Here is a 26175-nt window from a genome sequence, read left to right as displayed (position 1 = left end):
ATCACAGAAGATATTGTCTGGGTCCAATCTACTTGCCCACGCATGAACGCACGCTCTGACGTAAAACGTATCCCCACCCCCACATTTACTAAACCACCTTGCGTACGGAAATATGGCGGCCTCAGCGACGACTGTCCTACCGGTGTATATTGTTAATATTTTATCGAAAGAGCAATAAATACGTTTAGAAACGAGGGAGATAGAAACGACGAGCTTGCTAGTTGCACATGTTGAGAAGGAGCTGCGAAAACGCCCAAGCATCACACTGGTTGGCTCGAGAAGTTTGGAGTATGCGCCTTGGTTAAAGTGCCTGGGTCGGGGTGCACGGGAGAGAAACTCCGCAAGACAGAAAGAGTGGACACGAAGTTTGAATATGAATTGAATACTAAGGGTTGGGAGGACACTGGACATTTCGGCAAACCTTTATTAATGTTGTCAATATTCAGTCAAACGAGACGACGAAGTACACCGTCCGAAGTTAGAACTGGTTATTAGTAGTTTGACTGTTCCGATGTTAATTACCAGGGTCTCGCGCGGCATACCACCATCTAGCCAGTAAGGCTAGCTCCATCGTTAGCTGGAGCTAGTTTTCTAGCTAGTATTCCAACAAACAAAATGTTGCACAGCCATTCTTGCATCTTCATAGCTACTAAAGAACATTCAGTTGTCAGAAGTTTTATTCAAATACAGAGCGTGTTTAAACCATTTACACTTGCTTTCTGGTGAAGCAAGTGCCTACCATCTGAGTAATGCCAACGTTAGTTAGTTAGCTAAGTTTCCCATGATTTTTCCTCAAACACATTTTATCCCGCGGTAGTGTCTTGTCATGCATAATTGTGGCCTGAAAAACACTGCGAGATGTCCAGATGACAGCAAAATTTTAGCTCAATGTCAAATATACAATCAGTAATGTCAAATCAGTGGATTGCATGGTGCTGAAAATCAATACGTTTGTTGACCAAAAATGGGACGTAGGCCTACATTCTATTATTACATGCTGGATGAATGTATGCCATCATAATTAGGCCTTAGATCTTCATGTATGTGTCTTGATTAGGGCTCCTCCAGTATCCTCCTATGTGACTGCCTGTGTCTTAAATAAAAGACACAAGTGCCATAAGAGACCAGATCTCATCTGACAGTAAGACTCTACCAAAGCAGTCAATGCATGATCAAGAGGGTGGAATCAGTGAGAAGGATTTGCCGGGCTATTTGCCATTGCATTGACCTCCATCAAAACCCCCTGGATTGGTGACAGAGGTGGGATGCAGAAGTGAACATCTGGAGAGGCCAAACTGACTGAGGGAAATCGCACCACGGAGGTGGTCCCTGCTCTCCATCCCCTGCCCACCAGGTGCCCCGGACCCAGGCACTGAGAGAGCCCAGTTTGGAGACCCGGCTGCGGCCTGGCACCCTGCCCTTATGGGGCAGCAGCCGGGGAAGTTTGTTGGGGACCAGAGGAGACCGAGTCTGCAGGCGCTGCACTTCATCAAGGGTGGGAAGAGAGAGTCATCACGACATGGGGCCCATCACTGTAACGTCTTCGCTGTGCATGGTAAGAACACACTTTCTGTACAATAACATCAGACTGAAGACGGCAAGGCCGTGCGGTTGATTCCGTTTCTGCAGAAACATGGACCCTTAACAACGTGATGAGACTTTGTTGCTCTTTGCTAAAACAAGCAAGGTGTTATAGCAAACCAGCACACATAGAAAGGTGCAGCAGCAGCACACACAAATAGAATCTATGGCAGCACATGCAGTCAGGAGTGGAAGAGAGGAACAAATATGTGTCAAAAATAATTATACTGAACAAAAATAGAAACTCAACATGTAACAATTTCAATCGAAATGTTCATGTTTTTCAATCAACCAACAAAACACATTCACAAATGTGGCAGACATAAATAATAAAATATAAAACAAAACAAACACATTTGCAGCAGCACTATCTGTGATCATGTTAGCTATTTTATTAGCTGAGATAACAAGCAAAAAATGTGTTTTTACAGCACCTTACACAACATGTATATACACTCATCTCCCAATTCACCCCATTCACTGTGTCCAATTTGAAATATTGTTGAGTAGTGGAGACCAGACCAGAATCAAACCTGGGCTGTCTCTTGCGGAGGTCATAAGTGAGATTTTCAAGAGGAAGAAAGTCCACAATCTGGTCAATCTACATTTTAAATGTAGGAGAGGAATTAGACGCCCACAGTAGGTGAATACATTTTTTAGAAAAGTATGTGATGGTCATAAACACATTTTCTCCGTCTGGATCAAGAACAAAGTCCCGCTGGGCATTAAGAAGATAGAGACAGGGGGTCATATCAAACTGTACATCTAGTATGTTCTGTGCAGCAGTATGTATAGATTGCCAAAATCTGATAATTTCTCTACAACTCCAAAATACGTGCATATAGGCTCCACTTTCAGAGGTAGAAATGTCTGTATTCATTCTATGTAGTCTCACTGTGGTGAAATAAAATGTGTAAAAAATATATATAATTAGATTCTTTTTTACATTAGTAGAGGAGCAGTATACCCTGTCCCAAAGATCCGCCCATAACTCATCACTGATAGCCAGACAGGTTCTTTTCCAAGATTTCTTTCAAAGGAGTGAAGGAGGAGCCCACATTCTCAGAAAGGAGTCAAGATATAGGAGACTTTGCCTTTGATGGATTGTGCTGTAGCAAGAAGGTTCTCAACTTCATTCAGCTGAGCTCTAAAACTTCCCCTTGGAAGTGAATGAGGAAGTTACGTGTCTAATTTAAAGATCTGGGGAAAAAATTAATTTGATTTTTTGAATTCACTGAATTCACTGCAGAGCACTTGAAAGGATTTCAGTGTAGTTGTGTTCTGATGAAACAGGTCTGAAAAGGTATGCCGGAGATTAAAGTTGGCATTACGCAGGGCTTTTGGCAAGTCTGGGTTGCATACTATAGGCGAGTGAGAGCATATCTGAGAGGAAATGCCAAGGTATTTCTTACAGTTCTTCCATCCTAGTAGAGTGTTGTAAATCAAAGGTTTTGGTGATGTTGCCCACTTCACTAAAGTTATTAATGAATACAATTGAGTTTAGGGGCAATGAACCACTGGATTGGGCCTCTATCTGAATCCACATTGAGTCTTGTCTGTTTGTGATTCATGTTAGCATGTTGCGAATTTGGGCAGACCAGCAGTACAATTGAAGGCATGGAAGGGCAAGACTCCCCTTAGATTCAGGTTTCGAAAGAGTGGAGAACTTGATCCTAGGTGTTTTTTTTTGCCCCATTATAAATTTGGTGATGCTTTGGTTGGCGGTTTTGAAAAAAGAAACTGGGAGATGGCATGGGAGCATCTGAAATAAATAGTTCAATCTAGGGAGGATGTTCATCTGCATAACATTGATTCTTCCGACTAAGCTAATTGGGAGGGAGATCCAGGTTTGGAAATCGTTCTTGATGCGATCCAGGAGTGGGAGATAATTTTCCTTGAAACGGCTATTCAGAGCTTGTGTTGCAAAGATCCCAAGGTATTGAAACCCCTGTCTTCCATTGGAACAGGCAGAGTATCTTCATTTATCTGTTATTTTACCAGGTAAGTTGACTGAGAACACATTCTCATTTACAGCAACGACCTGGGGAATAGTTACAGGGGAGGAGGGGGATGAATGAGCTAATTGTACGCTGGGGATGATTAGGTGACCATGATGGTCAGATTGGGAATTTAGCCAGGACATCAGGTTTAACACCCCTACTCTTACAATAAGTGCCATGGGATTTTTAATGACCTCAGACAGTCAGGACACCTGTTTAACATCCCATCCAAAAGACAGCACCCTACACAGATTGTCCCCAATCACTGCCCTGGGATATTTTCTAGACCAGAGGAAAGAGTGCCTCCTACTGGCTCTCTAAGACCACTTCCAGCAGCATCGGGTCTCCGATCCAGGACCAACCCTGCTTAGCTTCAGAAGAAAGCCAGTAGTGGTATGCAGGGTGGTATGCTGCTGGCTGGTGAGTGTAAGATTGAGAGGGTCAACAATGGATTTGTTAAAATGTATCTTATGTCCTGAAAACCTGCCGTACTGAGCAATTGTCTAAAATGAGAGGGAGGTATTTCTCATGGTTGGATATATAGAGCAAGACGACATCCACATAGAGCAAAATCTTTTGCTGAAGGCCGCCTGCAGAAACACCCATAATACTTGGATTGCTCCGTATCAACTCTGCCAAAGGCTCCACCCCCAACCAATAGAGAAAGGGGGACAGCGAGCATCCTTGTCTTGTGCCACTTGCTAATGGGAATCTGTCAGAATTCAAATCAATTTGATTTGTCACGTACGCGGAATACAGCAGGTATTCCTTACTGTGAAATGCTTACTACAAGCCCTAACCAACATTGCAGTTCAAGAAATACTTACTAAATAAACTAACGTAAAAAAAAAACAGAATCAAATCAAAAAGTAACAAGAAAATTACATAAAAATAACGAGGCTATATACAGGGGGTACTGGTACATTCAGACCGTTAGTAGTCACCATGGCATTTGGATGAGAATATAGGGACTGAATCCATTTAATAAAGTTTGGGCCCATATTGAACTTTTCTAAGATTGAGAACAGAAAGCTCCACTCCATCCTGTCGAACGCCTTCTCAGCATCCAGTGAAGCTAGCAGGACAGGGTTCTTCTGTGGGTTTACTTGATCTATAATATCAAAAAGACGGCGAATGTTATCAGAAGAGTATCTGTCTCAAATAAATACAGTTTGGTCTGCTTTTATTATTTTGGGAAGACAGCAACTCCAGGAGTTGCTGTCTGGGTATTGTTTATGTACTTTTTCACAGCGTTCTAGCTCCCTCTCAAGATCTAACATGTGTGCTTCCATTGCTTTTTTCTTAGAGGAAGCATATGCAATTAGATGACCTCTTAGTGTGGCTTTGGCAGCGTCCTACATTGTGGCCGGAGAAACAGGAGAGTCATTGTTGTCTTGTGTGTAGTTGTCTATCCATGTAGTAACCAATGTATGGAATGCTTCATTTGACAACACGGTGTTGAATTTCCAGCCTTTGACCTCGGGATGTTTTTACAGAGGTCAACGCAGAGACGGACAAAGGTCTGAAAGTGCTATGGGTCCGATTGTAGAAGTGGCAGCATTTATGAAAAACTTGGGGATAAAAATGTAATCTATACGAGAGTAGGTGTTATGGACATTGGAGTAGTATGTATTGTCCATAGATTAGCTATTAGTCGCTCTACAGATATCTATCAGTCCCATCTCTTTAGTAAGCGAGTTCAACATCTTTGCCGATCTAGGGTTTGTGGTGGGGATTTGAGATGATTTGTCCAGAGTTGAGGGTACAATAAAACATTTCCAGCCAGCACTCCAAAGGAAACACAATGCTCATTGAACAGGGTTCTCATTTTCAAAATGTGTATTTATTTATTTCACCTTTATTTAACCAGGTAGGCCAGTTGAGAGCAAGTTCTCATTTACAACTGCGACCTGGCCAAGATAAATCAAAGCAGTGCGACAAAAACAACAACACAAGAGTTACACATAAACAAACGTACAGTCAATAACACAATAGAAAGATCTATGTACATTGTGTGCAAATGTAGAAGAGTAGGGAGGTAAGGCAATAAATAGGCCATGGAGGCGAAAATAATTACAATTTAGCATTAACACTGGAGTAACAGATGTGCAGATGATGATGTGCAAGTAGAGATACTGGGGTGCAAAAGAACAAGAGGAAAAGTAACAATATGGGGATCAGGTAGTTTGGTGTGCTATTTACAGATTGGCTGTGTGCAGGTACAGTGATCGGTAAGCTACTCTGACAGCTGATGCTTAAAGTTATAGAGGGAGATTTAAGTCTCCAGCTTCAGTGATTTTTGCAATTCGTTCCAGTCATTGGCAGCAGAGAACTGGAAGGAAAGGCGGCCAAAGAAGGTGTTGGCTTTGGGGATGATCAGTGAAATATACCTGCTGGAGCGCGTGCTACGGGTGGATGTTGCTATGGTGACCAGTGAGCTAAGGTGGCGCTTTACCTAGCATAGACTAATAGATGACCTGGAGCCAGTGGGTTTGGCGACGAATATGTAGTGAGGGCCAGCCAATGAGATCATACAGGTCGCAGTGGTGGGTAGTATATGGGGCTTTGGTGACAAAACGGATGGCACTGTAATAGACTACATCCAGTTTGCTGAGTAGAGTGTTGGAGGCTATTTTGTCGAGGATCGGTAGGATAGTCAGTTTTACGAGGGTGTGTTTGGCAGCATGAGTGAAGGAGTCTTTGTTGCGAAATAGGAAGCCGATTCTAGATTTCATTTTGGATTGGAGATGCTTAATGTGAGTCTGGAAGGAGAGTTTACAGTCTAACCAGACACCTAGGTATTTGTAGTTGTCCACATATTCTAAGTCAGAACTGTCCAGAGTAGTGATGCTAGTCGGGCGGGAGGGTGCGGGCATAGCATGCATTTAGTTTTACTTACATTTAAAAACAGTTGGAGGCCTCGGAAGGAGTTTTGTATGGCATTGAAGCTCGTTTTGGAGGTTTGTTAGCACAGAGTCCAAGGAAGGGCCAGATGTATACTGAATGGTGTCGTGAAAGCAGGAGTATCAGTGTTAGGGGCGTATATGTTTAAGAAAGTAATTGGTTGCCCATACAGTGACCCAGTAATCAGAATAAATCTCCCCTCCGGATCAGATATGTTTTTGTCAATTATGAATGGAACATGCTTACAGGATAAGTATGGCTGTACCTCTTCTGTTTGATTTGAAAGATGAGCAATACACCTGTCCCACCCAAGCTCTGCGGAGTTTAGCATGTTCGGCATCACAGAGGTGTGTCTCTTGTAAAAGCACAATGTCTGCTTTATCCTTTTTGAGAACACATAGTAGGTTTTTCAGTTTTATTGCATGACCTAGCCCATGACAGTTCCATGTCAGTAGATGGAAGGTACTAGTTAAAACTTCTTATGGCTGAGTCCCGTTAACGGGAAAGTGCAGGGTGCCAAATTCAAAGAGAAATCTCATAATTAAAATTCCTCAAACATGCAAGTATTTTACACCATTTTAAAGATAAACTTGTTGTTAATCCCACCACAGTGTCCGATTTCAAAAAGGCTTTACGACGAAAGCACATCACCTGATTATGTTAGGTCAGTACCTAGTCACAGAAAAACACAGCTATTTTTCCAGACAAAGAAAGGAGTCACAAAAAGCAGAAATAGAGATAAAATTAATCACTAACCTTTGATGATCTTCATCAGATGACACTCATAGGACTTCATGTTACACAATACATGTATGTTTTGTTCGATAAAGTCCATATTTATATCCAAAAATCTTAGTTTACATTTGCGCGTTATGTTCAGTAATGTTTTGCCTCCAAAACATCTGGTGATTTTGCAGAGAGCCATTAATTTACAGAAAGAGTCATAATAAACATTGATTAAAGATACAAGTATTATACATGGAACTTTAGATATACTTCTCGTTAATGCAACCGCTGTGTCAGATATCAAAAAAGCTTTCCGGAAAAAGCACACCATGCAATAATCTGAGTACAGCGCTCAGAGACCAAAACAAGCCATACAGATACCCGCAATGTATTGTGTTGTGGAGTCAACAGAAGTCAGAAATAGCATTATAAATATTCACTTACCTTTGAGGATCTTTATCAGAATGCACTCCCAGGAATCCCAGTTCCACAATAAATGTTTGTTTTGTTCGATAACGTCCATAATTTATGTCCAAATACCTCCTTTTTGTTCGCGCGTTTAGTTCCAAAATCCAAATTGATAACGCGCAGGCCAGACGAAAAGTCAAAAAGTTCCGTTACAGTTCCGTTACAGTAGAAACATGTCAAACGATGTATAGAATCAATCTTTAGGATGTTTTTAACATAAATCTTCAATAATGTTCCAACAGGAGAATTCCTTTCTCTGTAGAAATGCGATGGAACGCAGCTAACTCTCATGGGGGCGCGCCTGAGTGAGCTCGTGGCACTCTGCCAGACACCTGACTCAATCAGCTCTTATTCCCTCATCCTTCACAGTAAAAGCATCAAACAAGGTTCTAAAGACTGTTGACATCTAGTGGAAGCCTTGGGAAGTGCAATATGACCCCATAGACACTGTATATTGGATAAAAAAACCTACAAACCTCAGATTGCCCACTTCCTGGTTGGATTTTTTCTCAGGTTTTTGCCTGTCATATAAGTTCTGTTATACTCACAGACATCATTCAAACAGTTTTAGAAACTGTCAGAGACTCCAGTCACTCAAGTCATAGACTGTTTTCTCTGCTACCGCACGGCAAGCGGTATCGGAGCGCCAAGTCTAGGACCAAAAGCCTCCTTAACAGCTTCTACCTCCCAGCCATAAGACTGCTGAACAATTAATCAAATGGCCACTGGACTATTTACATTGACCCACCCACCCCCTCCATTTGTTTTGTACACTGCTGCTACTCACTGTTTATTATCTACGCACAGTTACTTCACCCCTACCTACATGTACAAATTACCTCAACTAACCTGTACCCTGCACACTGATTCTGTACCGGTACCCCCTGTATATAGCCTCATTATTGTGTTATTATTTTCTACTTTAGTTAATTTGGTAAATATTTTCTTAACCAACAGTGTAGTTCAAGAAGAGTTAAGGGCTTGTAAGTAAGCATTTCATGGTAAGGTCTACACTTGTTGTATTCCGCGCATGTGACAAATAAAATTTGATTTAATAATTGGAAATTACTTTTGCGGAGCTCTCCGTTCCTGCGGTCATCTCGTTCAAGGGTCACGTGATCCCCAACATGCAACAATTTCAACAATTTCAACAATTTTGAGTCAAAAGTTCATATAAGGAAATCAGTCAAGGGAGCATGCAAACGTTGTCGGCATGTTTCAAAAGTGTTGCATAAAGATTTGGCGGCATTTTATTGCTTTGAAATGTATAGGAATGAAGGATGCAGGTAGTGTTGTCCGTCTGGTGTAGAAGGATTGTTCTACTTAGTTATATCACCATCACCAGCTGGGTGTTCTGTGTGCAAGGAGTTTTGAATATTCGTTTTATTTCCTGTTACAATCCAGTTATTGTAGTTGAAGAGGAAGTTACTGTAAGGCCGTGTGCAGTATTGACATGATCACAACTGTTTTACAATAGTGTAACCAGTATTTGACTAGGCAGGTGTTATCTGACTTGTCTACTGAGATACAGTGCCTTCGGAAAGTATTCAGACCCCTTGACTTTTTCCACATTTTGTTACGTTACAGCCTTATTCTAGAATGGATTAAAAAATTAAAATCCTCAGCAATCTACACACAATACCCCGTAATGACAAAGCGAAAACAGGTTTTTCGAAATTTTTGCAAATGTATAATAAACAGATATACCTTATTTACTTAAGTATTCAGACCCTTTGCTATGAGATTCGAAATTGAGCTCAGGTGCATCCTGTTTCCATTGATCATCCTTGATGTTTCTACAACTTGATTGGAGTCCATCTGTGGTAATTTTAAATTGATTGGACATGATTTGAAAGGCACACACCTGTCTATATAAGGTCTTACAGTTGACGGTGCATGTCAGAGCAAAAACCAAGCCATGGGGTCGAAGGAATTGTGTGTAGAGCTCAGAGACAGGATTATGTCGAGGCACAGATCTGGGGAAGGGTACCAAAAAATGTCTGCAGCATTGAAGGTTCCCAAGAACACAGTGGCCTCCATCATTCTTAATGGAAGAAGTTTGGAACTACCAAGACTATTCCTAGAGCTGGCAAAGTGGCCAAACTGAGCAAACGGGGGCGAAGGGCTTTGGTCAGGGAGGTGACCAAGAACCCGATGGTCACTCTGACAGAGCTCTAGAGATCCTCTGTGGAGATGGGAGAACCTTCCAGAAGGTCAACCATCTCTAAAGCACTCCACCAATCAGGCCTTTTTATGGTGGCCAGATGGGAGCCACAACTCAGTAAAAGGCACATGACAGCCCGCTTGGAGTTTGTCAAAAGGCACCTCTAGACTCTCAGACTATGAGAAACAAGATTCTCTGGTCTGATGAAACCAAGATAGAACTCTTTGGCATGAATGCTGTTTCACATCTAGAGGAAACCTGGCACCATCCCTACTGTGAAGCATGGTGATGGCAGCATCATGCTGTGGGGATGTTTTTCAGTGGCAGGGACTGGGACACTAGTCAGGATCGAGGCAAAGCTGAACAGAGCAAATTACAGAGATCCTTCATGAAAACCTACTCCTCAAACTGGAGCGAAGGTTCACCTTCCAACAGGACAACGACCTTAAGCACACAGCCAAGACAATGCAGGAGTGGCTTCGTGATAAGTCTCTGAATGTCCTTGAGTGGTCCAGCCGGAGCCCGGACTTGAACCCAATCAAACATATCTGGAGAGACCTGAAAATAGCTGTGCAGCAATGCTCCCCATCTAACCTGACAGAGCTTGAGAGGATCTGCAGAGAAGAATGGGAGAAACTCCCAAAATACAGGTGTGCCAGGCTAGCAGCGTCATACCACAGAAAACTTAATGTTGTAATCACTGCCAAAGGTGTTTTAACAAAGTACGTAGTTAAGGGTCTGAATACTTTGTATTTTTAGAAATTGGTAAACATTTCTAAACCTGTTTTTGCTTCGTCATTATGGGGTATTTTGTGTAGATTGAGGAAAAATGATTATTTAATACATTTTAGAATAAGGCTGTAACGTAACACAATGTGGAAAAAGTCAAGCGGTCTGAATACTTTCCGAAGGCACTGTACAGGATTGTGTCCTTTTCAATTGAAATAAATAAATTAGGCCCTAATCTATGGAATTCACATGACTGGGCAGGGCGCAGACATGGGTGGGCCTGGGAGGGCATAGGCCCACCCACTTTGGAGACAGTTTTGCCCCACAAAAGGTTTTTATTACATACAGAATTACTCCTCAATTTCATCAGCTGTCCGGGTGGCTGGTCTCAGATAATCCCGCAGGGGAAGAAGCTGGATGTGAAGGTCCTGGCCTGGCATGGTTACGGGTTGTCTGTGGTTGTGAGGTCGGTTGGACGTACTGCCAAATTCTCTAAAACCACTTTGGAGGCGGCTTATGGTAGAGAAATTAACATTAAATTCTTCGGCAACAGTTCCGGTAGACATTTCTGCCAATTGCACACTCCCTCAAAACATGAGGCATCTGTGGCATTGTTATATCACAAAACTGGACATTTTAAAGTGGCCTATTATTGTCCCCCAGCACAATGGGCACCTGTGTAATGATCATGCTGTTTAATCAGCTTGTTGATATGCCACACCTGTCAGGTGGATTGATTATCTTGGCAAAGGAGAAATTCTCACTAGCAGGGATGTAAACAAATTTGTGCACAACATTTGAGAGACATTTATGGGATCTTTTATTTCAGCTCATGAAACATGGTACCAACACTTTGCATGTTGCGTTTATATTTTTGTTTAGTGTAGATATATACGTTTTATGACCATCATAGTCCTAGTAAGGATGAAGTAGGGGAGCCAATTCAAACAAAACAAAACTAAAAGGTGCTGCCAGTAAATGGAAAAGAGGGCTGGAGTGATCTGGGTCAGTGGCAGGATTGTTTTCTTATTTTTTTTTCTTTCTTCCTGCGATGAGTCGAGTAGGTTACGAGAGGATGTGAGTCATGTAGCTAGAGGAGGGAAATGTCAGCATTCAGTCACTTACATACGATGTTGTTCTGCTAGCCTATGCAAAGTTTCTCACCGGGCAGGTTTAGACCTCCACACGCATCCAGGGAGAGAAGCAGAGAGGGGCAAGCAAAGACCTGCCCCCCCTGTACCACTGTGTTAGGCTTCTAGAGATGGTAATTGGAGGGGGATAGTCTTTCCTACATGATTTCCTCTCGCATTTCATATAACAACAAGGGATATAAAGCGTGTGTCATTTGACCTCTGGTCATTGCTGTAGTTCCTTATCCGCTCTTGTTTTTTCTTTCAAGGGCGCTTGCACAAGGGCATGTTAGCTGCCTGCTGGGATGTTTTTGCAGGGATTCAGGAAATGGAAATGCTGTGTAAATGGATCTAAAGGCAGTTGAGGAGATGCATTGTTTTCTTTCCCTTTGTCCCCTCAAAAACAAGCCTAGAACAGGAAGGAGGAAAGCAGTGTGGGTCGAGGATGGAGTTTGTAGGGCTGTGAAAGGAGTGAGGCCATTCCCCCAGATTCCTGACTTTCCAAGCTATTTCCCTCGGATGCTGCTGGCTGCATCTTGGCCTCTTCCACGATTCATGTAGGCTAACATATAGGAAATATACTGCCATTTTATAAGGCCTACATCCTTGGGAAAAATCGAATGAGGCAGCCCCACTTACCTGATTTAGCCCTAAGAATTATAAGAGGTACATTTATTTTGTCTGGAAAACAGACTCTGACATCTGCTTGGTCATATTATAATGCTCGCTTCGAGGCAAGCAACCTGCCTTGTTGCTTACCTCGCAGCAAGCATAGAAGGCATTTAGCTTGTCTGATAGGCTTGCATCACTGGGTAGCTCACGGCTGAGATTCCCTTGGTAATATGACCAAGAAGATGTCAGAGTCTTATGTTTTCCAGACAAAAGTAATGAATGTCTTATTCTTAGGCCTAAGTCAGGTAAGTGGGGCTGCCTCTTTAGATTTTTTCCAAGGATGTGGGCCTAATAAAATGGCATGAGAGCACCAGCTGTTCCGAACATCTGTGTGATCTCGCTCTCCGTAGCCGATGTGTACTTGGAGCATGGCAAGTGTCTTCACTGTCATTTACAAACTCCCTGACCCAGTCTGTAATACCTACATGTTTCAAGCAGACCACCATAGTCCCTGTGTCCAAGAACACCAAGGTAACCTGCCTAAATGACTATAGCCCAGTAGCACTCACATCTGTAGCCATGAAATGCTTTGAAAGGCTGGTCATGGCTCACATCAACAACCGATCCACAAATGGCACAATCTCTTGCACTCCACACTGCCCTCTCCCAAGAGAAACACCTATGTGAGAATGTTGTTTATTGACTACAGCTCAGCGTTCAACACCATAGTGCCCTCAAAGCTCAACATTAAGCTCAGGAACCTGGGACTGAGCACCTCCCACTGCTGCTTGATCCTGGACTTCCTGATGGGCCGCCCCCAGATGGTGAGGGTAGGCAACAACACATACGCCACGCTGACCCTCAACACGGGGGCTTTTCAGGGGTGCGTGCTTAGTCCCCTTCTGTACTCCCTGTTCACCAACGACTGCATGGCTACACGACTCCAACATCATCATTAAGGTTGCTGATGACATGACTGTGATAGGCCTGATCACCGATGACGATGAGACAGCCTATAGGGAGGAGATCAGTGACTTTCTTTCCCTCAGTGGCAGCAAGACAAAGGAGCTTATCGTGTACAACAGGAAATTCAGCACCAAGCACGCCCCTATCCATATCGACAGGGCTGTAGTGAAGCGGATCGAGCGGTGTCCGCATCACCAAGGACTTAACATTGAGTATGGCAACTTCTTGGCATCCGACCGCTAGGCACTACAGAGGGTTCGTGCGTACGACCCAGTACATCACTGGGGCAGAGCTTCCTGCCTTCCAGGACCTCTATACCAGGCGGTTTCAGATACCAGACAGTGTCAGAGGAAGGCCCTAAATTGTCAGACTCCAGCCACCCAAGTCATAGACTGTTCCCTCTGCTACCGCACGGCAAGCGGTACCAATGCACCAAGCCTGGAACCAACAACCCTGAACAGCTTCTACCCCCAAGCCGTGACACTGCTAAATAGTTAACCAAATAGCTACCCGGACTAACTCTTGACTCATCACATACGCTGCTGCTACTTCTTATCCATCCTTTTGCATAGTCACTTTACCACTACCTATATGTACATATCTACCTCAATTACCTTGTACCCTTGCACATCAACTCGGTACTGGTACCCCGTGCACATCGCTAAGTTATCGTTAGTCATTGTGTATCTATTCCTTGTGTTATTCTCTTTCTATTATTTTTAAAATGTTCTCTCTGCATTGTTGGGTATTAAGCATTTCACTGTTAGACAACACCTGTTGTTTCCGAAGCTTGTGACGAAGAATTTTTTGTTGTTGATAATTTTGACTTCGATACCAGGTTTAGTATTACAATACTCAATATCATCACGATACTCAATACCAAAACGATACCTTGGCAAAAAATAAGGCATATTAGTCAACAGGGGCATTACATTTACATTTAAGTCATTTAGCAGACGCTCTTATCCAGAGCGACTTACAAATTGGTGCATTCACCTTATGATATCCAGTGGAACAACCACTTTACAATAGTGCATCTAAATCTTTTAAGGGTGGGGGGGGGGGTTAGAAGGATTACTTTATCCTATCCTAGGTATTCCTTAAGGAGGTGGGGTTTCAGGTGTCTCCGGAAGGTGGTGATTGACTCCGCTGACCTGGCGTCGTGAGGGAGTTTATTCCACCATTGGGGTGCCAGAGCAGCAAACAGTTTTGACTGGGCTGAGCGGGAACTGTACTTCCTCAGTGGTAGGGAGGCGAGCAGCCCAGAGGTGGATGAACGCAGTGCCCTTGTTTGGGTGTAGGGCCTGATCAGAGCCTGAAGGTACGGAGGTGCCGTTCCCCTCACAGCTCCGTAGGCAAGCACCATGGTCTTGTAGGGGATGCGAGCTTCAACTGGAAGCCAGTGGAGAGAGCGGAGGAGCTGGGTGACGTGAGAGAACTTGGGAAGGTTGAACACCAGACGGGCTGCGGCGTTCTGGATGAGTTGTAGGGGTTTAATGGCACAGCCAGGGAGCCCAGCCAACAGCGAGTTGCAGTAATCTAGACGGGAGATGACAAGTGCCTGGATTAGGACCTGCGCCGCTTCCTGTGTGAGGCAGGGTCGTACTCTGCGAATGTTGTAGAGCATGAACCTACAGGAACGGGTCACCGCCTTGATGTTAGTTGAGAACGACAGGGTGTTGTCCAGGATCACGCCAAGGTTCTTAGCACTCTGGGAGGAGGACACAATGGAGTTGTCAACCGTGATGGCGAGATCATGGAACGGGCAGTCCTTCCCCGGGAGGAAGAGCAGCTCCGTCTTGCCGAGGTTCAGCTTGAGGTGGTGATCCGTCATCCACACTGATATGTCTGCCAGACATGCAGAGATGCGATTCGCCACCTGGTTATCAGAAGGGGGAAAGGAGAAGATTAATTGTGTGTTGTCTGCATAGCAATGATAGGAGAGACCATGTGGTGACTTGGTGTATAGCGAGAATAGGAGAGGGCCTAGAACAGAGCCCTGGGGGACACCAGTGGTGAGAGCACGTGGTGCGGAGACAGATTCTCGCCACGCCACCTGGTAGGAGCGACCTGTCAGGTAGGACGTAATCCAAGCGTGGGCCGCGCCGGAGATGCCCAACTCGGAGAGGGTGGAGAGGAGGATCTGATGGTTCACAGTATCAAAGGCAGCCGATAGGTCTAGAAGGATGAGAGCAGAGGAGAGAGAGTTAGCTTTAGCAGTGCGGAGCGCCTCCGTGACACAGAGAAGAGCAGTCTCAGTTGAATGACTAGTCTTGAAACCTAACTGATTTGGATCAAGAAGGTAATTCTGAGAGAGATAGCAGGAGAGCTGGCCGAGGACGGCACGTTCAAGAGTTTTGGAGAGAAAAGAAAGAAGGGATACTGGTCTGTAGTTGTTGACATCGGAGGGATCGAGTGTAGGTTTTTTCAGAAGGGATGCAACTCTCGCTCTCTTGAAGACGGAAGGGACGTAGCCAGCGGTCAAGGAAGAGTTGATGAGCGAGGTGAGGTAAGGGAGAAGGTCTCCGGAAATGGTCTGGAGAAGAGAGGAGGGGATAGGGTCAAGCGGGCAGGTTGTTGGGCGGCCGGCCGCCACAAGACGCGAGATTTCATCTGGAGAGAGAGGGGAGAAAGAGGTCAAAGCACAGGGTAGGGCAGTGTGAGCAGAACCAGCGGTGTCGTTTGACTTAGCAAACGAGGATCGGATGTCGTCGACCTTCTTTTCAAAGTGGTTGACGAAGTCATCCGCAGAGAGGGAGGAGGGGGGGGGGGGGATTCAGGAGGGAGGAGAAGGTGGCAAAGAGCTTCCTGGGGTTAGAGGCAGATGCTTGGAATTTAGAGTGGTAGTAAGTGGCTTTAGCAGCAGAGAAAGAAGAGGAAAATGTAGAGAGGAGGGAGTGAAAGGATGCCAGGTCCGCAGGGAGGCGAGTTTTCCTCCATTTCCGCTCGGCTGCCCGGAGCCCTGTTCTGTGAGCTCGCAATGAGTCGTCGAGCCACGGAGCAGGAGGGGAAGACCGAGCCAGCCTGGAGGATAGGGGACATAGAGAGTCAAAGGATGCAGAAAGGGAGGAAAGTTGGGTTGAGGAGGCAGAATCAGGAGATAGGTTGGAGAAGGTTTGAGCAGAGGGAAGAGATGATAGGATGGAAGAGGAGAGAGTAGCGGGGGAGAGAGAGCGAAGGTTGGGACGGCGCGATACCATCCGAGTAGGGGCAGAGTGGGAAGTGTTGGATGAGAGCGAGAGGGAAAAGGATACAAGGTAGTGGTCGGAGACTTGGAGGGGAGTTGCAATGAGATTAGTGGAAGAACAGCATCTAGTAAAGATTAGGTCAAGCGTATTGCCTGCCTTGTGAATAGGGGGGGAAGGTGAGAGGGTGAGGTCAAAAGAGGAGAGGAGTGGAAAGAAGGAGGCAGAGAGGAATGAGTCAAAGGTAGACGTGGGGAGGTTAAAGTCACCCAGAACTGTGAGAGGTGAGCCATCCTCAGGAAAGGAACTTATCAAGGCGTCAAGCTCATTGATGAACTCTCTAAGGGAACCTGGAGGGCGATAAATGATAAGGATGTTAAGCTTGAAAGAGCTGGTAACTGTGACAGCATGGAATTCAAAGGAGGCGATAGACAGATGGGTCAGGGGAGAAAGAGAGAATGTCCACTTGGGAGAGATGAGGATCCCAGTGCCACCACCCCGCTGACCAGAAGCTCTCGGGGTGTGCGAGAACACGTGGGCAGACGAGGAGAGAGCAGTAGAAGTAGCAGTGTTATCTGTGGTAATCCATGTTTCCGTCAGTGCCAAGAAGTCGAGGGACTGGAGGGAAGCATAGGCTGAGATGAACTCTGCCTTGTTGGCCGCAGATCGGCAGTTCCAGAGGCTGCCGGAGACCTGGAACTCCACGTGGGTCGTGCACGCTGGGACCACCAGGTTAGAGTGGCAGCGGCCACGCGGTGTGAAGCGTTTGTATGGTCTGTGCAGAGAGGAGAGAACAGGGATAGACAGACACATAGTTGACAGGCTACAGAAGAGGCTACGCTAATGCAAAGGAGATTGGAATGACAAGTGGACTAAACGTCTCGAATGTTCAGAAAGTTAAGCTTATGTTGCAAAAATCTTATTGACTAAAATGATTAAAATGATACAGTAATGCTGGTTGGTGAAGTAGGCTAGCTAGCAGTGGCTGCGTTGTTGACTTTGTTTGAAAGTGTAGCTGGCTAGGTAACCTCGATAACCTCGATAATTACTCTAAACTACACAATTATCTTAGATACAAAGACAGCAAAGACAACTATGTATATAGCTAACACTACACTAATCAAATCGTTCCGTTGTAATATATTATTAGTTTCTACAGTGCTGCTAGTCGGTAGAAGTTGACGAGCTAGCTAGCAGTTGTTGACTAGGTAGGAGAACGGTGGCGCGGCGACGAAAATAGCTGGCTAGCTAACCTCGATAATTACTCTAAACTACACAATTATCTTAGTTGTCTTTGCTGTCTTTGTATCTATGTAGCTAGCTAACACTACACTAATCAAATCGTTCCGTTGTAATGTATTATTAGTTTCTACAGTGCTGCTAGTCGGTAGAAGTTGACTAGCTAGCTAGCAGTTGTTGACTTAGTAGGAGAACGGTGGCGTGGCGCGGCGGACGAAAATAGCTGGCTAGCTAACCTCGATAATTACTCTAAACTACACAATTATCTTTGATACAAAGACGGCTATGTAGCTAGCTAAGAAAAATTGCTCAGATCAAACAAATCAAACCGTTGTAATGAAATGTAATGAAATGTAATATTACCTGTGGAGCGAAGCGAAGTGTGACTACTCGCTCCAACCCGGGCATCATGTACTGCATACCACTGCTGGCTTGCTTCTGAAGCTAAGCAGGGTTGGTCCTGGATGGGAAACCAGATGCTGCTGGAAGTGGTGTTGGAGGGCCAGTAGGAGGCACTCCTTCCTCTGGTCTAAAAAAATATCCTAATGCCCCAGGGCAGTGACACTGCCCTGTGTAGGGTGCAGTCTTTCGGATGGGACGTTAAACCGGTGTTCTGACTCTTTGAGGTCATTAAAGATCCCATGGCACTTATCGTAAGAGTAGTGGTGTTAACCCCGGTGTCTTGGCTAAATTCCCAATCTGGCCCTCAAACCATCATGGTCACCTAATAATCCCCAGTTTACAATTGGCTCATTCATCCCCCCCCTCTCCTCTGTAACTATTCCCCAGGTTGTTGCTGTAAATGAGAACGTGTTCTCAGTCAACTTACCTGGTAAAATAACGGATAAATAAATATTTTTCAATGTACCCCAAAAATCTGAGAGGGAACAAAGTACGTGAGGATGGCTGGGCTGGCTGGGGGGGGTGGAGCATTTTACACCTAAAACAGCTTTTTCCTGCAATCTAGAGTCAAAATCATTATGCTTAATTCTATGTAATTTTTAACAAATATTTTTCTGCATATCTAAGCATACCTCTTGATGTCTGTATCTTCCTGACTGGTGGTTATTTTTTTAAATAAACTAAATATGCATCTCTGCTAAAATCTGGGTAAAAGATTGAAAGGAATGGGAGTCTTATTCAATATAAGTTATTGTTTGCTTTTCTAAAGTCTACCAACCTTGCCAGCACGCATGCCAGCCAAGATGTTAACTTCAGCTCCCTGTTCACACATGACTGATTGGCCAAGCACGCCTACAACTCAATCATTAAGTTGGCAGATGATGCAACAGTAGTAGGCTTGATTACCAACAATGACAAGACAGCTTACATGGAGGGGTTGTGGGCTCTGGGAGTGTGGTGGTAGGAAAATAACCTCTCACTCAACGTCAACAAAACAAAGGAGATGATCGTGGACTTCAGGAAACAGCAGAGGGAGCACCCCCTTATCCACATCGACGGGACTGCAGTGGAGAAGGTGGAAAGTTTTAAGTTCCTCGGCGTACACATCGCTGACAAACTGAAATGTTCCACCCACACAGACAGTGTGATGAAGAAGGTGCAACAGCGCCTTTTCAACCTCAGAAGGCTGAAGAAATTTGGCTTGGCACCTAAAACCCTCAAACTTTTACAGATGCACAATTGAAAGCATCCTGTTGGGCTGTATCACCGCTTGGTACGGCAACTGCACCGCCCGCAACTACAAGGCTCTCCAGAGGGTGGTGCGGTCTGCCAAACGCTTCACCGGGGGCAAACTACCTGCCCTCCAGGACACCTACAGCACCCGATGTCACAGGAAGGCCAAAAAGATTGTCAAGAACAACAACCACCTGAGACACTGCCTGTTCACCCGCTATCATCCAGTATGGGTGCATCAAAGCTGGGACCGAGAGACTGAAAAACAGCTTCTATCTCAAGGTCATCAGACTGTTAAACAGTCATCACTAGCACATTAGAGGCTGCTGCCTATATACTTAGACTTGCAATCACTGGCCACTTTAATAAATTGAACACTAGTCCCTTTAATAACGTTTACTAATTACTCATCTCATATGTGTATATACTGACTTCTATACTATTCTACTGTATCTTAGTCTATGCCGCTCTGACATTGCTCGTCCATATATTTATATATTCTTAATACCATTCCTTTACTTAGATTTGTGTGTATTGGGTATATGTTGTGAAATTGTTAGATATTACTGCACTGTCGGAGCTAGAAACACAAGCATGTCCCAAATATTTGGGATATATTTTATTGTACTGATCAACAACATTTGCATAAAGTAGCTTATTTTATAAAAGTGCGCGCTGTCTCTCTTAACCAGTAATGATGTCACTCACGAGGCAAGAGGGGGGTGGCCCGTCGGAACCCTATTCACACTCTGTCAGTTTGCTGAAGCAATAGATCATTTGGGAGAGATGTGAGAGAGACGTGAGAGAGACCTGAGACTATCATCCTCCAATTACCATCTCTAGAAGCCCAACTTTTATGTCACAGTGACACAAAGTCACAAAGTGCTGTACAGAAACCCAGCCTAAAATCCCAAACAGAAAGCATTGCAGATGTAGAAGCACGGTGGCTAGGAAATACTCCCTAGAAAGCCCAGAATCTAGGAAGAAACCAAGAGAGGAACCAGGTTCTGAGAGGTGGCCAGTCCTCTTCTGGCAATGCCAGGTGGAGATTATAACGGAACATGGCCAAGATGTTCAAATGTTCATGGATGACCAGCAAGGTCAGATATTAGTAATCACAATGGTTGAAGAGGGTGCAACAGGTCAGCACCTCAGGAGTAAATGTCAGTTGGCTTTTCATAGCTGATCATTCAGAGTTAGAGACAAAAGGTGCGGTAGAGAGAGAGTCCAAAACAGCAGGTCTGGCACAAGGTCCACGTCCAGTGAACAGGTCATGGTTGCATAGTCGCAGGCAGAACAGTTGAAAATGGAGCAGCAGCATGACCAGGTGGACTGGGGACAGCAAGGAGTCATCAGGCCAGGTAGTCCTGAGGCATGGTCCTAGGGCTCAGGTCCTCTGAGAGAAAGAAAGAGAGAAAGAGAGAGAGAGAATTTTAGGGAGCATACTTAAATTCACACAGGACACCGGATGAGACAGGAGAAATACTCCAGCTATAACAGACTGACCCTAGCCCCCCGACACAAACTATTGCAGCATAAAACTGGAGGCTGAGACAGGAGGGCTCACATCAACACCATCATCCCGGAAACCCTAGACCCACAACAATTCGCATACCGCCCGAACAGATAAGAATTTGTTCTTAACTGACTTGCCTAGTTAAATAAAGGTTAAATAACAAAAATCCACAGATGACGCAATCTCAATTGCACTCCACACTTCCCTTTCCCACCTGAACAAAAGGAACACCTATGTGAGAATGCTGTTCATTGGAGCTGTAGTGAAGCGAGTCGATAGCTTCAAGTTCCTTGGTGTCCACATCACCAACAAACTGTCATGGTCCAAACACACCAAGACAGTTGTGAAGAGGGCACAACAACACCTATTCCCCCTCAGGAGACTGAAGATTTGGCATGGGTCCCCAGATCCTCAAAAAGTTCTATAGCTGCACCATCGAGAGCATCCTGACCGGTTGCATCACCACCTGGTATGGCAACTGCTCGGCCTTCGACCGTAAGGCACTACAGAGGGTAGTGCCTATGGCCCAGCACATCACTGGGGCAAGCTTCCTGCCATCCAGGACCTCTATACTAGGCGGTGTCAGGAAGGCCCAAAAATTGTCAAAGACTCCAGCCACCCTAGTCATAGACTGTTCTCGCTGCTACTGCACGGCAAGCGGTACCGAAGTGCCAAGTCTAGGTCCAAGAGGCTCCTTAACAGCTTCTACCCCCAAGCCATAAGACTGCTGAATAATTAATCAATTGGCCACCCAGACTATTTGCATTGATCCCCCCCTCCCTTTGTCAATGTTGCTGTTACTCACTGTGTATTAGTCACTTCACTTCTACCTACATGTACAAATTACCTCGACTAACCTTTACCTCCTCACATTGATTCGGTACCGGTACCCCCTGTATATAGCCTCATTATTTTTTTGTGTTACTTTTTTAAACTTTTGTTTATTTCGTAAATATTTTCTTAACTGCGTTGTTGGTTAAGGGCTTGTAAGTAAGCATTTCACTGTATTTATTTTAATTTAATTAACCTTTTTATGTAGGTCTTCACCCGTTGTATTCGACGCATGTGACAAATACAATATGATTTGATTAACTTCAGTGCAGCATGAGTGGGGAGCTAACATGAAGCAGCCTGACTTCCAGTGCAGGCTAATATAGGGGACATCGGCTGTGCTGATAGACTTGATCCGTGAGACACATTTGACAGAAGTACCGAGAGTAACACACATTCTAGTACCAAACCGTTTTTTTCATGTTGTCGTATCGAAAAGTACCTACATTTCGGTATACCTTGCAACACTAATACTGTTGTCATTGGAATAAGTTATTATTCCTTGTCTGGTGCTTTTTGTCCCTCCATGCATGTGGTCGGTTGATTTGAGTGCTGCCATTTAGATGACTACCGTAAACCAAGAGAAGGGTAGCCGAGATCAATGAGCCAATGGGATAAACTCTCAAATGTTATAGACTTGGTGTATTTTACTTTACTACATTATGGTAGCATTATCTAATTTTGAAGACCAGTGCTTCTGATGATGGCCAGAGCATGCTTATCCAGTCTCTCCACATGAGGGGCATTGTCAAGAATAGTAAAGATGTCTGCATGTTTCCCATCCGAAACAGTTCGGAACAGTTTGTGCATACATTATGACAACATTTTGAGACATTTTGATCTTTGGCTTTTCGTTAGCACATTATTTTCTCGAGGCAAGCCAAAGTCGGTAGCTGAAGTCTACGCCCCTTTCGTCAGTGATTGGTCAACAGTAGGGATTGTTCAACTGTTTGTCATTCAGTGAGAGACAAATCGTTTTCTTGCACATTTCTTCACTTGAGAAATACTGCACCAAACATATTAGTTAGATGCAGGAGTGAAAGTAGATTTAATTGCTTCCTGATACGGGACCTCCTATGTGTGTACGCGCTTGCACCAAAACAATGTATGGGTATTTTTATTAAAACATTTTATTTCTCCTTTATTTAACCAGGTAGGCCAGTTGAGAACAAGTTCTCATTTACAACTGTGACCTGGCCAAGATAAAGCAAAGCAGTGCGACAAAAACAATAACACAGAGTTACACGTGGGATAAACAAAAGTACAGTCAATAACACAATAGAAAAATCTATATACAGTGTGTGCAAATGGAGTAAGGAGGTAAAGCAATAAATAGGCCATAGTGGAGAAGTAATTACAATTTAGCAAATTTAACACTGGAGTGATAGATGTGCAAATGATGATGTGAAGAACAAATACTGGTATAAGCCCGGCACTGGACGGTCTGACACATAGAATAGAATAGTGTAGAGCAGGGGTCGGCAATAGGTTTGGCTTTGGGCCCAATAACATTTTCAGCTAATAGTCGGCGGAATGGAAAACAATAGTGGCCCAATTCATAGGCAAATTTAAACACATTTTTTAACACATCTGGTTAGTAGGCTCTATAATCAGTTCTATGTCAATAACATATCATAATATTTTCAATCTGATTACACTGGTAAAATCATCAAATCTCTATTCAATTGTGTTTTATATTTCTTTGTGCAGCTTGCAATCAAGAGAAGATGTCGCCCTGAAAAAGTCTCAAAAGAAAGGTGGATAATGAAAATAGAAGTTTCAGGGAAGTTTTGGAAAGAGCGGTATTCTTACCATATTTCACCAATGTCAAACCAGAGTGTTTGGAACAACTGTTTGCAAATGTTTCAATATTAGACATCCTTATGAATCCTTTCCACCGAGACTGAGGCTCGACTGACATATAAAAATGTAAGTTTCAACTGCTGGCTACTTGTCCGTTGCTTAACCTAACAACAGACCTGCTTCCCTAAAACGCTTCTCTTTTCAGAAAGTAAGAAGCTCAATTAATAGGAACAGAATAGCAAAGTACATTTTTTGTCTCCTCTAATATTGAAGGCCGCAGCTCAGCTTCGGAATGTCTTAGAGACTTATCAATATATCCCCATATGCATCAGTCACATTTTTTTGTGGCCATTTTAAAGCTTGTTTGTAGCATAAGGCATCACGGAGTTAAGCGTTGTTATAGAACGCTTGATATTATCTGGATCCTTTTGATTTATTTCAAAATATAAAGCTAACAATAGGTATCATTTTTGCCCTTTTTCCATAACAAAGGGTATTTCATATCCTCACTCACTTTGAGCCCTTTAACGGAACACATCAAGCCCTTCCCAGATATGGAGGTACTGTATTTAAGGAGTGCATGGTGATAGTATTGGAGGATTTGGCTATACCGACAAATCTATGGATAGCATAATTGCGTCTGTCAAATATGTAGGCCTACCTCTTATTTTATTTAATAGGAAGAAATCGGCTCCAACAAAGTCCTCTAGTGAAGTCGAGTTAAAACGAAGACAATTGTTTAAATGAATCACTTTCAGCACCATTGGCTGTCCACCTCTGTTTGATTATGCCGTAGCCGCTCCAAAGCTGGTCTCTGCCCGCTTTCCTTTTTAGTTGACTTTCTCCTGCACTCTCTCATTAATAAGTTAATGATTGAAAAAGCGTCTGTCTTGTGACATTGTAATACATTTGTTTTCCAGTCTATGGTCTACAGAAAAACCTCATAGGCTACTACCCTTTTTTCCGTAGACTGCACCTTGGAGAGGCACGCTGGGCATAGGCAAGCTAAATATTTTGCACCCCTGCTTTTTTGCAATGTGGGCACTGCTTTTCATGTGGCAGCATTAACGCTCACCTATATAGCCCTCATACCACTGGGTGAGAGAAGTTATCATTGTTTTTGGGCAGAATAACGTGAAGTGTTATGTGTTGTTGGAGGTGCGTCTTGGTCAGTTTAGCTCGGGAAATGCCGCCCTCGTCAAACGGCCTAATCCTGCCTAATGGGCGGGACAGAATAGCAGATTATGATTATAATTCTAAATAGAATTATATTTAGAATCCCTATTAATTCAATATCATCTCTGTGGGCCTATAGTCATAAAGATTTGTCATTTAACTTTTAAAATTTATTACTTTTTATTGTGGCATAAACACAACCAGTCATGTTTTCATCTGATTGCCAAATAATCACTTCATAGGGCTCCTTACATTCATCCACAAGCAACATATTTCCAGCCTCCAAACAGTGATGAATGGAAAGAGAAATCTATTACACAAAACACCAAAAAGTGTAATGACATTTGGCGATTGTCATTAGGCTACAATTGATGCATCCACTGCGGTCCACGTGGGTTTCTGTGTCGCCCACTCATCTCTGCCTTGGCAAAATGTCTGTTTTTTTGTTGAACGACATCACATTTTGGATCATAGGCAATAGGCCTACCAGTGGAGGCTCCTCAGAGAAGGAAGGGGAGGACCATCCTCAGTGAATTTCATAAAAATAGAAATTGTAAAACAGTTTTAAGAAATAGATAAAACTACACAACACGTTTTTAGATAAAACTACATTAACTATATTCACATCACCAAATAATTTATTAAAACACTCTGTTTTGCAATGGTCGACAGTAGCCTCAACAGCACTCTGCAGTGTAGCGCCATGGTTTAGCCGGAGGACAACTAGCTTCTGTCCTCCTCTGGGTACATTGATTTCAATACAAAACCTCTGAGGTTCATGGTTCTCACCCCCCTCTATAGACTTACACAGTAATTATGACAACTTCCGGAGAACGTCCTCTAGCCTATCAGAGCTCTTGCAGCATGAACTGACATGTTGTCCACCCAATCAAAGGATCAGAGAATGAATCTAGTACTGAAAGCATAAACTAAAGCTAGCTAACACTGCAGTGCGTAAACTGCGGTCAGTAGTTCAACTTAGAGAAAGGCAATAGTTGAACAGGTTTTGAACAAATGTATTTCTTTCAAAATGAAGGAAAAGCAAGAGATGATAATTTCTTTTCATTTTCACTTACTTAGCTAGCAAATGCAGCTAGCTAGTTTAGTCTAAACAGAGAGATTCTATGTTACCTACCTGGCTATGACTATCCAACTCAACACTGGAACTCTTCCATGCCGTCGGGGGTACGCCAAATAAAAATGTGATTCACATAAAAAATATCAAATTATTTTTTCTTCACATTTTCAAACAGTCCATTTAGATTTTCCAACGGGGCTATACATTTGGGTGAGTTTTTTCTCTCGCCTGAGTAGCCTCGTTTCACTGCCAAAAAAAAAATTAAACCATATTGTTCAGCAAAATAACAATGCAATGGCAAATGCAGGTAGCCAAGTCAAGTAATTAACATCCAATCTCATTAACCGTTACTCTCTCACGGGAATTTCACTAACGGTCCGTCTGTAGCCAAACGTAGCTGCTGCTCATTCCGTTTGCTGGAAAATGGATAAA

General features: G+C 43.8%; 1 protein-coding gene and 1 long non-coding RNA gene across 2 annotated transcripts in view; one reads left to right on the top strand and one right to left on the bottom strand.

The window, feature by feature from the left end:
* The first annotated feature begins 103 nt into the window (after positions 1–103).
* The window catches only part of LOC129818450 (tyrosine-protein kinase ABL1-like), a 67045-nt gene continuing 40973 nt past the window's right edge, over positions 104–26175 (top strand). The window contains exon 1 of the mRNA XM_055874323.1: positions 104–1555. Coding sequence (XP_055730298.1) covers positions 1423–1555 — 133 coding nt within the window. The 5' untranslated portion in view covers positions 104–1422. The remainder of the gene's footprint in view (positions 1556–26175) is intronic.
* Positions 19944–23584, bottom strand: LOC129818452 (uncharacterized). Its single transcript, XR_008753946.1, has 2 exons — positions 23499–23584; positions 19944–20735 (listed from the first exon to the last, which is right to left on the bottom strand). It is a non-coding gene; the product is annotated as an uncharacterized LOC129818452 (long non-coding RNA).

Source organism: Salvelinus fontinalis, chromosome 21 (assembly GCF_029448725.1).
Source record: "Salvelinus fontinalis isolate EN_2023a chromosome 21, ASM2944872v1, whole genome shotgun sequence".
Lineage (NCBI taxonomy): Eukaryota > Metazoa > Chordata > Actinopteri > Salmoniformes > Salmonidae > Salvelinus > Salvelinus fontinalis.
Note: the sequence above shows the minus strand (reverse complement) of the source record. Positions and strands in the feature narration are given on the sequence as shown.